Here is a 14,032-nt window from a genome sequence, read left to right as displayed (position 1 = left end):
GGGGGGGGGGGGAGATAAAGGGAAGCATATTGTTAATGGATTTCTGTGTTCTTATCCACAAATACTGTAGCATTTAAAACAAAAAGAAGTGGCAGCAGGTCAGCAAGGAATTAATGTGCAGAAATTTCTGTTAAACGGGTTTCCGTTTCACGTGGTACATTTATAAACATGAGTGAGGAGAAAAGTTTAACAAGCGTAACTGTCACCTCAAATATGTCCTTTTAGCAGAGCAAATGGTTCACCAGAGGATAGTAACTAATTAACCATACCTGATCCCCCTCCACATCAGGGTTGACTTGCATCCAGAGGCATGGGGTTTAGGGGAAACTGGTCATGCTGCTGCTGGTACAGTAACAAGAGTCTGGCAACTTTCAACATCACTATGTTCACATAACATTTAAGAGAGTAAACGGAGATAGTAAACTCAAGATTAAGTTTTGAGTGTGCCAGGGTCAGATCTCTGTAAGGAAAGAGAGAAAGCAGCACAAGACATGGCTTGAGGAAACAAGGACATTTTGCTTCTATCAGTGTATTGGGATCTGGAGTGGACAGGGTAGTGCCAGCCAAAAGAGGGGCAGTGATACCGACTCCCAGATGCCACATATTGCTGACTGCCAGGGCTACTCTATCATAATTCCACTGGCTGCATCCAAACGATACTGCAAGTTCCTACTCTTCCTTTATTTGTCTTTAAAAATCTTGGGAGGGGTGCGAATGATGCATAAACTGACAATGGAAGTTTCTTCAACACACTGCCATATGAACATGCCACAGAACATCTGCTTCCCAATTCCACTCCTGCCAGCAAACCATTCCCTTATTTTGCCCAAAGCTTGTTTTCCTTCCCCACTGTTCTGTTTTCAGGCAACTTTTACTCCCCTTCATGCAATAAAGGGAGCATCTGGCTCGGAGTTTGATGGGAGATTAGCATTATAAAGCAAAACGGTGAAGAGAAGGACTTCAACTATTTCCAAAGATCCAGACAGAAAATGAAAGGCAGCAAAACTAATTTATAACGAAACTGACTTTTATATAAATTATAAACCCATCCAGTTTAAAGCAGATTGCTTGTGGTTGTGTCACTTAATTCCGTAGAAGGCTGAAGCATACATAACTTCCACAGTCATAAATTACAACAAATAATCAGGAAGAGAAAGTTCAGATAAGGCTGCAGATGTAACAAAAGAACCCTTTGATATTAATGAAGGTTAAAATAAATCACGATTTAACATAATGATTGCAAAATATAAATGCAATTTTTGAACAGTTAAAACTGCTAAAAAGACACAAAAACAATGGGCAATACAGGGAGGCATTGCAAATTTTTCTTTATGCAGAGAAAGGCAGATGGAGAATTCTTCCCCTTTATCCACATCAGACAAATGATTTAAAGCAAAGAAATCGGTTGAGGAGGAAATCTGTAGAAGGATCTTGGCTCATGATCCCAGTAGTATAAAAGCAATAATTTTCAGTCTGTAAACAGTAGTCTTGGTAGCTTTCTAAACACACGGTTCAGTTAACCACAAAAAGGATAACAGCAGCAATGGGTTATACCCTGGATTTCCTATCAAATCCCAGTGAAGGTGTATGTGCTGGAGGGGGAAAATGCTCTTTACTTTAGTAAGAAATATATATTTAACTGTACACAATTTATAAGGATTGAGAAGATTCCCAAAGGCTCAGTAATTAGTTAACCATTTCTGCATACCCATCTAGTTGCCTCTTTTATAGAGAAACCCTGGAGTTTTAAGAGCATCTGATTTTCATGCTAGAGAATTAGTATAGAAACATCTACTGTGTAACAAAAGAATCATACTGTTTGACATTAGGCTTAGGGTCAATTCGGTGGCTGCAAGTGGAAATGGGAAAACAGCTGTACCCTGGGAAAAACGGAACATTCCTCCTGAACTGGTATTGAGCAAGGTTTAAATGCTAGTGCAGACTGAACACAAGCATGTTCAATGCCATTTCTGAAAGCATGACTGATGCTTGGTTCCACCCACTCTCAGAACTCAATCCAGCTGACTAAAATTAACACAGCCAGATGTATAACCCACTGGTTTCAATCTTGTTCAAAGGGAACTGATGCTGAAAAACATGTTTAGCAAGTTCTGCTTTCTCGCGTACACAAGGCTTTAAGGCTTGTAGTCTAAACTTACTTCACTAAACTTTTCTACTGTTCAGCTCCGCTGGTAGTAGCAACGATGGACAGGAGCTCCAGCATAGACTACTGCACTGTCTGGTCTTGTTCAGAGCTCTCTGCAACCTGGTACTTAAAAGTGTCAGTGTTTGCCTGGAGCCCTGTCTACACTAGCCAGTCCTACTGGTGTTTGCAAGGTGTGACTATTTTAGCCCAAAAGCCTAGTGCAGACTTCACCTCAGTGCCACTGTGCAATCTTCGTGATGGGACTGCTTTCACTTAAACTATGCATTTCAAATGATCAACTTCAGTCATGAGTCTTGTTTTAATGTAAATAGCACACTTGTCTTTCCAAAAGTATTTCCATACAAACATATACGATAGTTTGCTCAGGAAAGATGTTTCACTATAAAACAGAGTTAATACATTTTGGTATTGATTTCCCCCGGCCCAAAGCACTTACCAGACACTGCATCTACATCATAAGCACATCCATCACAATTTAAACACCTTGTAGGAAGTCCTCTCTCTCTTTTAGGAAGGGGCAAAGTAAAACTAAATCCAGCAAGAGCAGCAACTTGAAATTTTACACAGGGCTTTTAAAAAAATACTCTCATCAACATTCTAGCGTTTCTAACAAAATGTATTCAGAAGAGATAACAACACTAGGATTGTCAGCTCTCTTAAAACTTTAAATATAGATTTCAGATTATACTTGCTTTTCTTTAATTAGAAGATAAGAAATCTGTAAGAGTCTCAAGTGTCCCTCACATCCTAGGTGCAACATGTTCGTATTTGTGCCTATTTGTTTTATAGTGTGTCTGTATTACTCTTTAAATTAAAATAGCAGAAATGCAGATTTTATGGGATCAGATGATGCAATTACATTTCTCTAACAGAATTACTAATGTGTCTATACTTGGATAATCATAAAAGATCAGTTGCAAAAGGAAACAGTTACAAACAAAAGAGTAACATTCTCAGTCTCATACCACACTGGAAGCAAAAATTACTTCTGCCAACTTACAGCCATAGAAAGTTGACAGGACTCAATTCCATTACAAATTATTTAAGTACTTAGTCTTAAAATTTCAAGCCCCTTTTAAAGTCACAATGATTACTGTTTTACGGGAAACTGACACGAGATCAGAGTCAGTGGTGTCAGACTTCACTGCAGATATTATGTACATTGCTTCCAGCTTTTTGCTGAAACAGTGATCAGGCTTGTAATTTTTTGAACCACCTTTCCACTAGAAACAATCTGTATGTAAACTAACACCACTCCCTTCCTCCAACAATCGCTGGGGTTCAATCTTAGAGGAAACTGCATCGGTGCTAAGCATGACTTACTCTGACCCTCTTCAGTTAATGATGAGCATCACCGGAAGGCAGTATATGCCTAAATAAAAGATGTGCTTCCAATATAATGTCATCTTTCTCTGCTGGACCCACATGATATCAATTCTTTTTTTCAGCAGGGCCACCTGGCTTGTCAATAGAATAGACAGCTCCAGAACTAACCTGCTTCAGTGGAAGAGGCCACACAATATGCTCCAAGGTTGAATGTGGGAATCTACAATTTCTGCTTTTCTAAGGCAAGGACCATATAAAACCTATAAACACTGTATGGTAGATGAAAATACAACTCCTTTGAGATATATGCTTTAGACTGGATTTCTATTGCTGCTTCTAAAGATTATCTCCAGTTGTCTCTGGAGACCAAAAGGGAAGAAAATTCAATTTTTCCTGTTGCAATATGCTTATGAACATGTATAAAAAGTGGTCAAACCCTGATGGAGGGTCCCTGCTTCTGGTTTATGTACAATAATTTAATCAGCTGAATATATCTTTAATACCTAAAAAAAATATTTATGATTAAAGTCCTTCATGCATTTATGAGGAAGTTCTGGATTAAAGTGATGGTATGTTGGATGTTGCTTCTGCCTGGGATTATGGTGTCACTCTGTTGTGAAGTCTTTATGCCTGGGGTGCATTTCTTAAATCTTTAGTTTTTTTATGGTATCAAGTCTCTTTTTCAGCAGCTCCCCAATTTCCTGAATTGAGTGCTGGTAACTGCTCTGGACCTTTCCTTGCACAGTCTTTGTAAACTTTTTTTCTTCCTGCAAATCAAGAAAACACAGTCATTCACCTGCAGGCTAAAGACCATTTTGTATTTTAAATTCCTCTGTAAAATTCCCCACATCCTCTTTGCAAATATTGAAATGGTGAAAAAAGTCCAGTTTGAAGTCTCAATACATCATAAGGGGGTTGTAGTAATAGTTTGAATTTATTAAAAAGATCGGAAAGCTCGTCAATCCAGAATAAAAACCCCACAAGCAGTCATTTTTTTTTAAACTTAATGTTAATTTTACCTATCACAGGATTATTAGCACATCAAAATTTCTTGGCACTTGCAGGAAACATCCTTGTATAATTAATTTAATGCCAAAAGCTGGCTTCCCTTAACCCCAAGTCAGTTGCAAGACAGACATTTTAATCCAGAAATAATGTATTAAGTAGGAAGCCTCTTAAATACAAAACAAATTGCTGAAATCAAAGTTTTCATAAGACTAAGGCTACGTCTACAAAATACTCCACTGGTGGTGGCGTGTAGGGCATGTGTAGCTAGATACTGCAGTGAAAAGCAAGCTGTGTCCATGCTGTAGTGTGTAGTTACACATGTCAGGGATAGACTCTGGCAGCGGAAAAAGGCTTCAGCAGCTCCACACTGCCAGAGCCTTTCCCTGAAGTGAGGAAAGACTCTGGCAGGAGGGAAATCTCCCTCCCAGAGTCTTTTCTTGCTGAGGGGAAAGGCTCCAGCAATGAGACTCTGTCTCTATTGCCTTCCCAGTACTGGAGTCTTTTCCTGTGGAGGGGAAAGGCTCCAGCTGCAGGAAGGCAGTGGGATAATACACTGCAAAAAATAGCAGTGTAGATGGGAAGGCCAAGTAGAGAGCTGTGTAGGCTCATACATACCCACACCCTTCAGGAATGTCTTTACTTGCCTAAGCTGTGCCTCACCAGCTACACTGCTATTTATATCCATGCCACGTACGCACTCCATACGCTGCCGAAAGAAGCGTGCAGTGTAGACGCACCATTAGTGTCTACTATTCTAGACACCCTCACAACCCCTATTTTCCAAATTCTTCAAACATGCATGAGTTAAATGGCAGAGAGCAGTTTTGTCTTCTCAGAGCTTCAATTCCCACCTATGAACAACATTCCTTGGCATTATTCCCCAAGGTAAAATATGAGACGGACACTGACTTTCCTATGCCGAGTACAATGATATTTGTGCATATTTAAAGGGTTGTTGCTACATCTCAGCTAGTGCATCACTAGTTATGTTCCATAAAGAGCAAATTCTTGTCTGATTCAGCTGACACAAACTTCAATGACCTTTTCAAAAGCACCAGCAATTGCGTGCATTCACAATTCTCTGGCGTGCATGCGTACACCCACCCACCCACCCCTTTGAAACTCTGGCCCCAAGTAACGTTATACAGCTTATGCACACTGTTTGACCCTCTCCCAGTAAAGTATAAATAATGAATAGCATAACAAACATAGTATGCAGGTAGGAAAACCCCACAAAACTCCCAGCCAATGCATTCTTCAGGGTACCAGAAAAATCAATACATATGAAACTTATGTTTTCTTTAGGCCTTTGCATTTCTGATTTCTAAATTCTTTCAATGTTTGGCAGAACATAAAGGAAATGTGTAGAATCTGCTGACTGAATGAGTTAGCAGAAAGTTTACTTGTGCCACTCCTAGATCATTAAAGAACCAGAAAAACAATAAGGTTTGAAGTGCTAAGGCAATTCTAGAAAACACTTCAAAGAAAATGTAAAGGGATAGGACAATCTGAAGTCTAGTGAATAAAGAAAAAAGAAATCTAAGGAGTTTCATTTGCCCCTACCAGTTTTTGTAAATGTACAGCGAAATTTTCATATTTAAGATATTAAATTTCACACAGCAACAGTAGAGAAGAAAGACCAACAGAAATGGGGAAATTGTACACAAACTGCAATCAAATGCATACGGTCAACAATGAAAAATACAATTTATTTTTCTAATCTTTCAGTTACAAGTCAGACCTCAGATGACTGTAAAAGCAAACTTGAACGCAAGCCCAGAAGTGTGATTTTTAAGTGGCAGGATGTATCTTTTAAATAAACCCCATAGTTACAATACAGGGAATCTTGTTTTCACGTTAGTCTGTAAAGCTCCTAAAAGAATGTAAAGTTATGGAGGGATAGACAAGCTGATAACAGTTTGTCTGAAAACAACAGCCCCACAGATCTGATTCTATAACTGTGTTATGCATCTATTTTCCAGAGTCAATGAGAGTTTTGTGGCTACAGACACTGCCCATTCAGTGTTTTGAGCAGCTACACAGCATTGTTCTACAGAGTTGGGTTTTTCTCATCAGTCCCATTGGAAACATGTTTATATCAGTTCATACAATTCTTATAATTAAAAATTTTAACAGCCCCCAGATATTTTAGGTGAGGAGAGCATAATTTCCCAACAGAGAGCAATTCTTATACTCATTCTTATTTGGCAATAGCACAAAATCATGGTTCTCAAAAAACCCACCTCACTTGAATTATGCTATGACTTGCAACTTGTGGCCAACTTTCATAACCTAAGATGAGGCAAGAACACCAATCTTCTTTTGAGTCTTGCACTTTAGAAAAGACTCTCAGAACACATTTAAATATAAAAAAATGGCTAGTTCTGTGCGTGATTTGCTAAATCAGATCTGTACATCTGAACTCGATCCTCCACCACTCAGCATCAATGATATTTTGAGGCGCTGAAGAGAGGCAGGCCATTATTTCATTGAAGGACAGATTTAACAAGTGGACAGTGAGTACGTCCTGTTGGAGGATAATGTGCTTATTTCCTGGTGTCATAATATCTTGGTCCTTCAGGGCATCTTCTCCCTCATTTAATTAGAGCAGCATTCACTGCTTCAAAAAGCTCTCTTCACTGGGAATAATTTTCATATACATCTTAACACGTATTGTGCCTGACGTGTCTGGCACCTATAGATTCCTGTCCTTGATCCCCTCTAAACTGCTAAGAGTTAGAAGGGAGAGCCATTTTCTTTCATATGGATTCAGTAGTTTCCCTGGCAACTTTTATTAGTCAGAAATAATTGAACCAAAAGGATTTCCTGTCACAACTGTGCTGGCCTTTATTATTTGATGTTGTCATGTCTTTCTAGACTGAAAATAAGAACATTCATTTTCATGGCAACAAATTAACGTCACACACAGCATTTTGTTGTTCACATACTCAACTCACTTAAAAAAAAAATAGATACATAGGTTTACAATTCTCAGGTTCCAGTAACATTTTTTAAATTAATCAATTTGTGGAAATAAGCAAGAAATGATCAGTTTAGGGATAGTTACTATGCTGGACTCCACATGGTAGGAACTTTAGAACTAGAACTCTACCACTCTGGGTCAGTTTCAATCAACTGTGACACTATTCTTTTTAGCTAATAGCAAACAACTGAGTCAGTCACATCAGTGGTTATAAAGCTTTTTCAATAGGTACCATTTAAAGAAAAAGGTGAAGTAAACCTAGAGAATATCTCTTGGCTAATTTTTTTGTTTTTAAAAGAAATCACATAAAATAAGGTAGTTTCTTACCTGTGAAAGGAAAGTGTCATCTATGGACAGTTCTTCAAGTTTAAGTGCAGTCAGAATGATTTCGAGCCCTTTGATATGGTCTATAACATTGGAAGTTAACGTCTGTAGCTCAGTAACATAATCCAAAAAACTGGTAAATACAGGAGGCTACGGAAACAGTCAGAAGTGATATTAAAACACTTTTCCACCCATTTTAAATATTTTTGTATATGACACTGTAGTTACTATTCTAAAATAAAATGATTCATTTGTGTCCAAAACCACAAATGTGCTATTCAAATATAGCTTAAAAAGTAGTGCTGGCTGGCTGGCAAGCATTTCCATTTTGTGAAAAACTGAGCTCTTCGAATTTTGTTTTGATTATGCCATGTAATGAAACTGACTCTATAAGCCCAGTAGTTAAGGCATGTACCTGGGAGACTTGGGTTTGGGCCTAGATGCCCTAACCACCAGGCTATAGAGCCAGTCAGTAGCTCAATCACTCCTGTTGGAGCTGTTCCATTTGGTATAAATAATTAAACATTCACTAGGTCAGAGAGAGTCTGACTCTATTGCCCAATGGGTGGGACATGCCCCTGGGATGTGGGAAGCCAGGGTCAAATCGCTGCTCAGCCGGATTCCAGCCTGAATCTAAGAAACATTCTTGATGAAAGTTTCATCGAAACAGATCTGTTTCCATGACAGGTTTCAGTTTAGACCAACTGGCATTTTCCAACGAAAAAGAAAATCATTGAAAAATTCCCAACTAGCACTGTTCAAAATTACATTTCATTGAGTAGTTAACATTTGTAAAACAAACAAACAAAAAACCCCTCTGAAGATGAAAAATATTATGTAACTTGAGAGCATCCTCATTTTAGAAGCCTTTATCTTGAAAAACTTTTTTTGTGGGAACAGGTTGGAAACCACATCAACCTTGGACTTAAGATGGTTATATACAAAATAGAAATCATACTAACTCTATCCAACAGGCTAATGCATATACTCAGCAGTGTTGGTTATGATATATTCCATAATGTTGCATTTTCCCATTAATTTTCAAAAGCACATAAGCGACTTACAAGTCCCACTTTCAAAAGTGGCTTAGGAGAGCTCCTTAAAGGAGGTTAAGCTCTTAGTCACTTTTGAAAGTAGGACTTCGGTGCTTTTGAAAATTGCACCCACTCCCTTTAGGGAAGCATCATAAGATTAGAACCCACGTCTCCATTGAATTGCCTACCATAACTACACTGGTTTCTTTTTTTTTCTTTTTCTTTTTCTGTAAGCTTGATTTGAAGGGTCGCAGGACACTATCACAGTAACTTGACACCCATAGGGTGATGGACATTGTCTGAAAGGAAGAAAAACAGATGTACAAGTATGGTACAAATAGAATTAATACTACTGGAGCCATTTTTAAGTTCAAAATTACGTCCTTTATTAAAGACTTAAAATACAGTAATTGGGATATAAACGGAATGGAGAGATGGTTTTCATAGTTGTCCATAAAAAATTGGGATCTGTGCACTTTATTTATTATGCTAAAGTCCTGAGCACAGTCAATTCTAAAATATTTTACCATTATCTTCATCTGCATCTCATTTCCCAAAAATTACACCAGGCCCCTTCAAGAAACAAAACTTTAGGAATCTACACATTCTCCTGACTTAATTCCAAGTCTGGAAGTCAGGTTTTATTTTTGCATCTTCATCATGATTATCTGTATAAAGCTCAATGTGAAGAGGCAGGGTTCAGGGAGCCACAAGGCAGAACTCAGAAGAAAGCAGATACAGATTTCATCTTGTAATTGGATTGTTGTAAAATAGAACAATTAAATGAGAACAGCAGGAATTTCCAAAATGCTTACCTCAACAAAGAAGACTAAGTTTTCTAAAATGTTAGGATGAGTTTTCAAGATGCCATCTCTGACTTCCATCAAGTCACTTTTACATTTATTGAACAAGTCTGAAAAAAGGAAGACAATTCTTATGTTCAGAATAAGGATCAACACAGAGGCTTACATATTTTTGATGTGGTACATATCTTAATATACTACATGAAGCTATAAAAAGACTGATTTCAAACTAGTGTATGACAGGATACAGTTAACTAAAGACTACTTCTAGAGTGGATACAGTTTTAAAATCATTTCTGAATGAATCTGTAATGCAAAGCCTTTGTCAAAAACTTGATATGCAATTTTTTTCTATTGTCTTGTGCATTTGTAATTACGTGCACCTTTCACATCGGTACAGCCAGAAATGGAGTAGGAAGTCAGATAACCCAACATTTACCAGCAATCAGGTTCACCTGCAGGTTTTTAATAATAAACTGGTTTAAATCAAAACCCAGGCGGTCTGCTTACAGGAAGAAAGATAGCTACAGGTGGAGATGAAGGAGAATATAAGGAAGGTTACGAACAGTAAAAGGCCAGTTTTACATGACTGTCCTTTTCTGACTGATTAAGAATCTTACTGCATTTTCACAGCATTCTCACTAACGTCAGTGAGATAAATCCAGCTCTCTTCCACTTACTGATATTCTGGTGGCTTGGTGTTTTTCCTTTTATCATGCAGGCAGTTCTCTTTATATACAGAAGTTTACCTTTAAACTTGCTAAGTGCTTTTACTCAGTTACAGGATTAGTGCTTGTGAAGGGTGCTGGACTGACAGACCTGGGGAACACAGCTCCCTGTTATGCACAAACCTGATACAGCAGAGGCAGTACCAACTTTCCAACCGCATCTCACCAGAATGCCTTAACCTTGACCTGAAGGGAAGGTTCATTCACTCCTTGCTCCCTCTGCTAGGGCTGCCAACAAGGTTGCCAGTTAGTGCCTTGGTGGTGGTTTGTGAGATATACAGACCCCTGTATGCTTGGAACTAGATTCCGTTCTAACCCATTTCACACAGTACCAGGCAGCAATCATACGTTGGTAACGAATCATACGTCTGGTAAGCTCAGAGAGCTGATAGGTAAGGTCCCATGGGAATCAAGACTGAGGGGAAAAACAACTGAGGAGAGTTGGCCGTTTTTCAAAGGGACACTATTAAGGGCCCAAAAGCAAGCTATTCCGCTGGCTAGGAAAGATAGAAAATGTGGCAAAAGACCACCTTGACTTAACCACGAGATCTTGCATGATCTAAAAAATAAAAAGGAGTCATATAAAAAATGGAAACTAGGACAGATTACAAAGGATGAATATAGGCAAACAACACAGGAATGCAGGGGCAAGATTAGAAAGGCAAAGGCACAAAATGAGCTCAAACTAGCTACAGGAATAAAGGGAAACAAGAAGACTTTTTATCAATACATTAGAAGCAAGAGGAAGACTAAAGACAGGGTAGGCCCACTGCTTAGTGAAGAGGGAGAAACAGTAACAGGAAACTTGGAAATGGCAGAGATGCTTAATGACTTCTTTGTTTTGGTCTTCACTGAGAAGTCTGAAGGAATGCCTAACATAGTGAATGCTAATGGAAGGGGGTAGGTTTAGCAGATAAAATAAAAAAAGAACAAGTTAAAAATCACTTAGAAAAGTTAGATGCCTGCAAGTCACCAGGGCCTGATGAAATGCATCCTAGAATACTCAAGGAGCTAATAGAGGAGGTATCTGAGCCTCTAGCTATTATCTTTGGAAAATCATGGGAGACGGGAGAGATTCCAGAAGACTGGAAAAGGGCAAATATAGTGCCCATCTATAAAAAGGGAAATAAAAACAACCCACGAAACTACAGACCAGTTAGTTTAACTTCTGTGCCAGGGAAGATAATGGAGCAAGTAATTAAGGAAATCATCTGCAAACTCTTGGAAGGTGGTAAGGTGATAGGGAACAGCCAGCATGGATTTGTAAATAACAAATCATGTCAAACCAATCTGATAGCTTTCTTTGATAGGATAACGAGTCTTGTGGATAAGGGAGAAGCGGTGGATGTGGTATACCTAGACTTTAGTAAGGCATTTGATACGGTCTTGCATGATATTCTTATCGATAAACTAGGTAAATACAATTTAGATGGGGCTACTATAAGGTGGGTACATAACTGGCTGGATAACCGTACTCAGAAAGTTGTTATTAATGGTTCCCAATCCTGCTGGAAAGGCATAACGAGTGGGGTTCTGCAGGGGTCTGTTGTCAAAATCTTCATTAACGACTTAGATATTGGCATAGAAAGTACGCTTATTAAGTTTGCAGATGATACCAAACCGGGAGGAATTGCAACTGCTTTGGAGGACAGGGTCATAATTCAAAATGATCTGGACAAATTGGAGAAATGGTCCGAGTTAAACAGGATGAAGTTTAACAAAGACAAATGCAAAGTGCTCCACTTAGGAAGAAAAAAATCAGTTTCACACATACAGAATGGGAAGAGACTGTCTAGGAAGGAGTACGGCAGAAAGGGATCTAGGGGTTATAGTGGACCACAAGCTAAATATGAGTCAACAGTGTTATGCTGTTGCAAAAAAGCAAACGTGATTCTGGGATGTATTAACAGGTGTGTTGTGAGCAAGACACGAGAAGTCATCCTTCCGCTCTACTCTGCTCTGGTTAGGCCTCAGCTGGAGTATTGTGTCCAGTTCTGGGCACCGCATTTCAAGAAGGATGTGGAGAAATTGGAAAGGGTCCAGAGAAGAGCAACAAGAATGATTAAAGGTCTTGAGAACATGACCTATGAAGGAAGGCTGAAAGAATTGGGTTTGTTTAGTTTGGAAAAGAGAAGACTGAGAGGGAACATGATAGCAGTTTTCAGGTATCTAAAAGGGTGTCATAAGGAGGAGGGAGAAAACTTGTTCACCTTAGCCTCTAAGGGCTTAAACTGCAGCAAGGGAGGTCTAGGTTGGACATTAGGAAAAAGTTCCTAACTGTCAGGGTGGTTAAACACTGGAATAAATTGCCTAGAGAGGTTGTGGAATCTCCATCTCTGGAGATATTTAAGAGTAGGTTAGATAAATGACTATCAGGGATGGTCTAGACAGTATTTGGTCCTGCCATGTGGGCAGGGGACTGGACTCGATGACCTCTCGAGGTCCCTTCCAGTCCTAGAATCTGAAAACTTTTGGCCATTACAAATTGACAAATTTCATTAAAATCCTTTTAGGGTTTTCTCTTCCCCTTTAAACAAATGTTAGATTATAACCACACACACAGAAGTGCCAGAGCATTTGGCTTTGCTGCTGTACAGGGTGCTGGGTAGTATAACAAAACCATTCTGTGCTTAAAAATGCAATCTAGATCGGTAATGACTGACATTTCGCTTCAAAACTACCTTAATGTCTGGAATGGGGAAAGAATATTTCTAAGCAGCAGATAAATCATTTGGATTATTCTTATACCACCACAACCAACAAACTAGAATTCCAGTGTGTGACTGGTATAAAACCACAACTCTTTTTTTTTTTTTTTTTTTGGGGGGGGGGGGGGGGGGGGGGGGGAGGGAGGGAATGGCAGTGAAACAATAGGACATAATACCATTCTCAGCCTCCAGCAGTTTAAGGATGACATTATCAAAAAGCCTAAGTGAGTCATTTTAAATTTTAAAATCACTGTTTGAATGTCACCTTGGCTATAAATGTTTATTCCCAAACTATTACTTACCTGTTAATTGTTCTAGTAAAGATTTAAAACTATTCCCTATCCTCTCTTGGATTTCTGTTGAATCTTCTGAAATAAAAAAACGTTACAAATAAATCTTTTTTAAATAGTGTTTTTTCTGCTTCAAAATGCAAAACAATTAAAAAAAACCCACAAAAATATGCACTGTATGGAATGCTTCAAGTGTGAATGACTGGTACATTAATATAATTGTAAGAAAATTCAGGAAGACTTAAACACATAAGCACATAAGATTAAATAAAGCTGTGATTTTCTTCATAACCTAAAGTGTCACTCAAATAATCTACACATGGTTGGTTTATCAATTTGTTTCCAACTCATTAATATAATTTATTAACTAAATGCAAAGCCATTTTGAAACTGTATAGATACACCTACACCCCATGCAACACCCCTCACAAATTGGTTTAACCTCCCTGCAACCCAAACACTTACCTAAGCCATTGGTATCTAGTTCATAAATATCACTAACAAGATAAAACAAGCTAGTCTGGCACTGACAGCTGCCATTACTGAAGAAGCCAGCCATTCGGGTAGGAGGAGGGCCAAGGACAGGATACTAGGCAAGAAGGAAAGAAAAAGAAAGATGTTGCAGCTTTTCCTTAAACAGAAAACAGTGTTGTTCTTTGGC

At 38.6% G+C, this 14,032-nt stretch overlaps 1 protein-coding gene across 2 annotated transcripts in view; it reads right to left on the bottom strand.

Annotated features, from left to right (window-relative positions):
• Positions 1 to 1,006: 1,006 nt before the first annotated feature.
• NAA25 (N-alpha-acetyltransferase 25, NatB auxiliary subunit) overlaps positions 1,007 to 14,032 on the bottom strand; it is a 46,773-nt gene continuing 33,747 nt past the window's right edge. For both annotated transcript variants that reach the window (XM_034790990.1, XM_034790988.1), the window contains exons 19-24: positions 13,837 to 13,960; positions 13,384 to 13,449; positions 9,658 to 9,755; positions 9,031 to 9,141; positions 7,812 to 7,958; positions 1,007 to 4,260 (exon numbers count right to left, since the gene is read on the bottom strand). In XM_034790990.1, coding sequence (XP_034646881.1) covers positions 4,138 to 4,260; positions 7,812 to 7,958; positions 9,031 to 9,141; positions 9,658 to 9,755; positions 13,384 to 13,449; positions 13,837 to 13,960 — 669 coding nt within the window. In that variant the 3' untranslated portion in view covers positions 1,007 to 4,137. The remainder of the gene's footprint in view (positions 4,261 to 7,811; positions 7,959 to 9,030; positions 9,142 to 9,657; positions 9,756 to 13,383; positions 13,450 to 13,836; positions 13,961 to 14,032) is intronic.

The sequence above is a fragment of the Trachemys scripta genome, chromosome 15, assembly GCF_013100865.1.
Source record: "Trachemys scripta elegans isolate TJP31775 chromosome 15, CAS_Tse_1.0, whole genome shotgun sequence".
NCBI classification, from domain to species: Eukaryota; Metazoa; Chordata; order Testudines; family Emydidae; genus Trachemys; species Trachemys scripta.
This window is presented reverse-complemented; position numbering and strand designations above follow the sequence as displayed.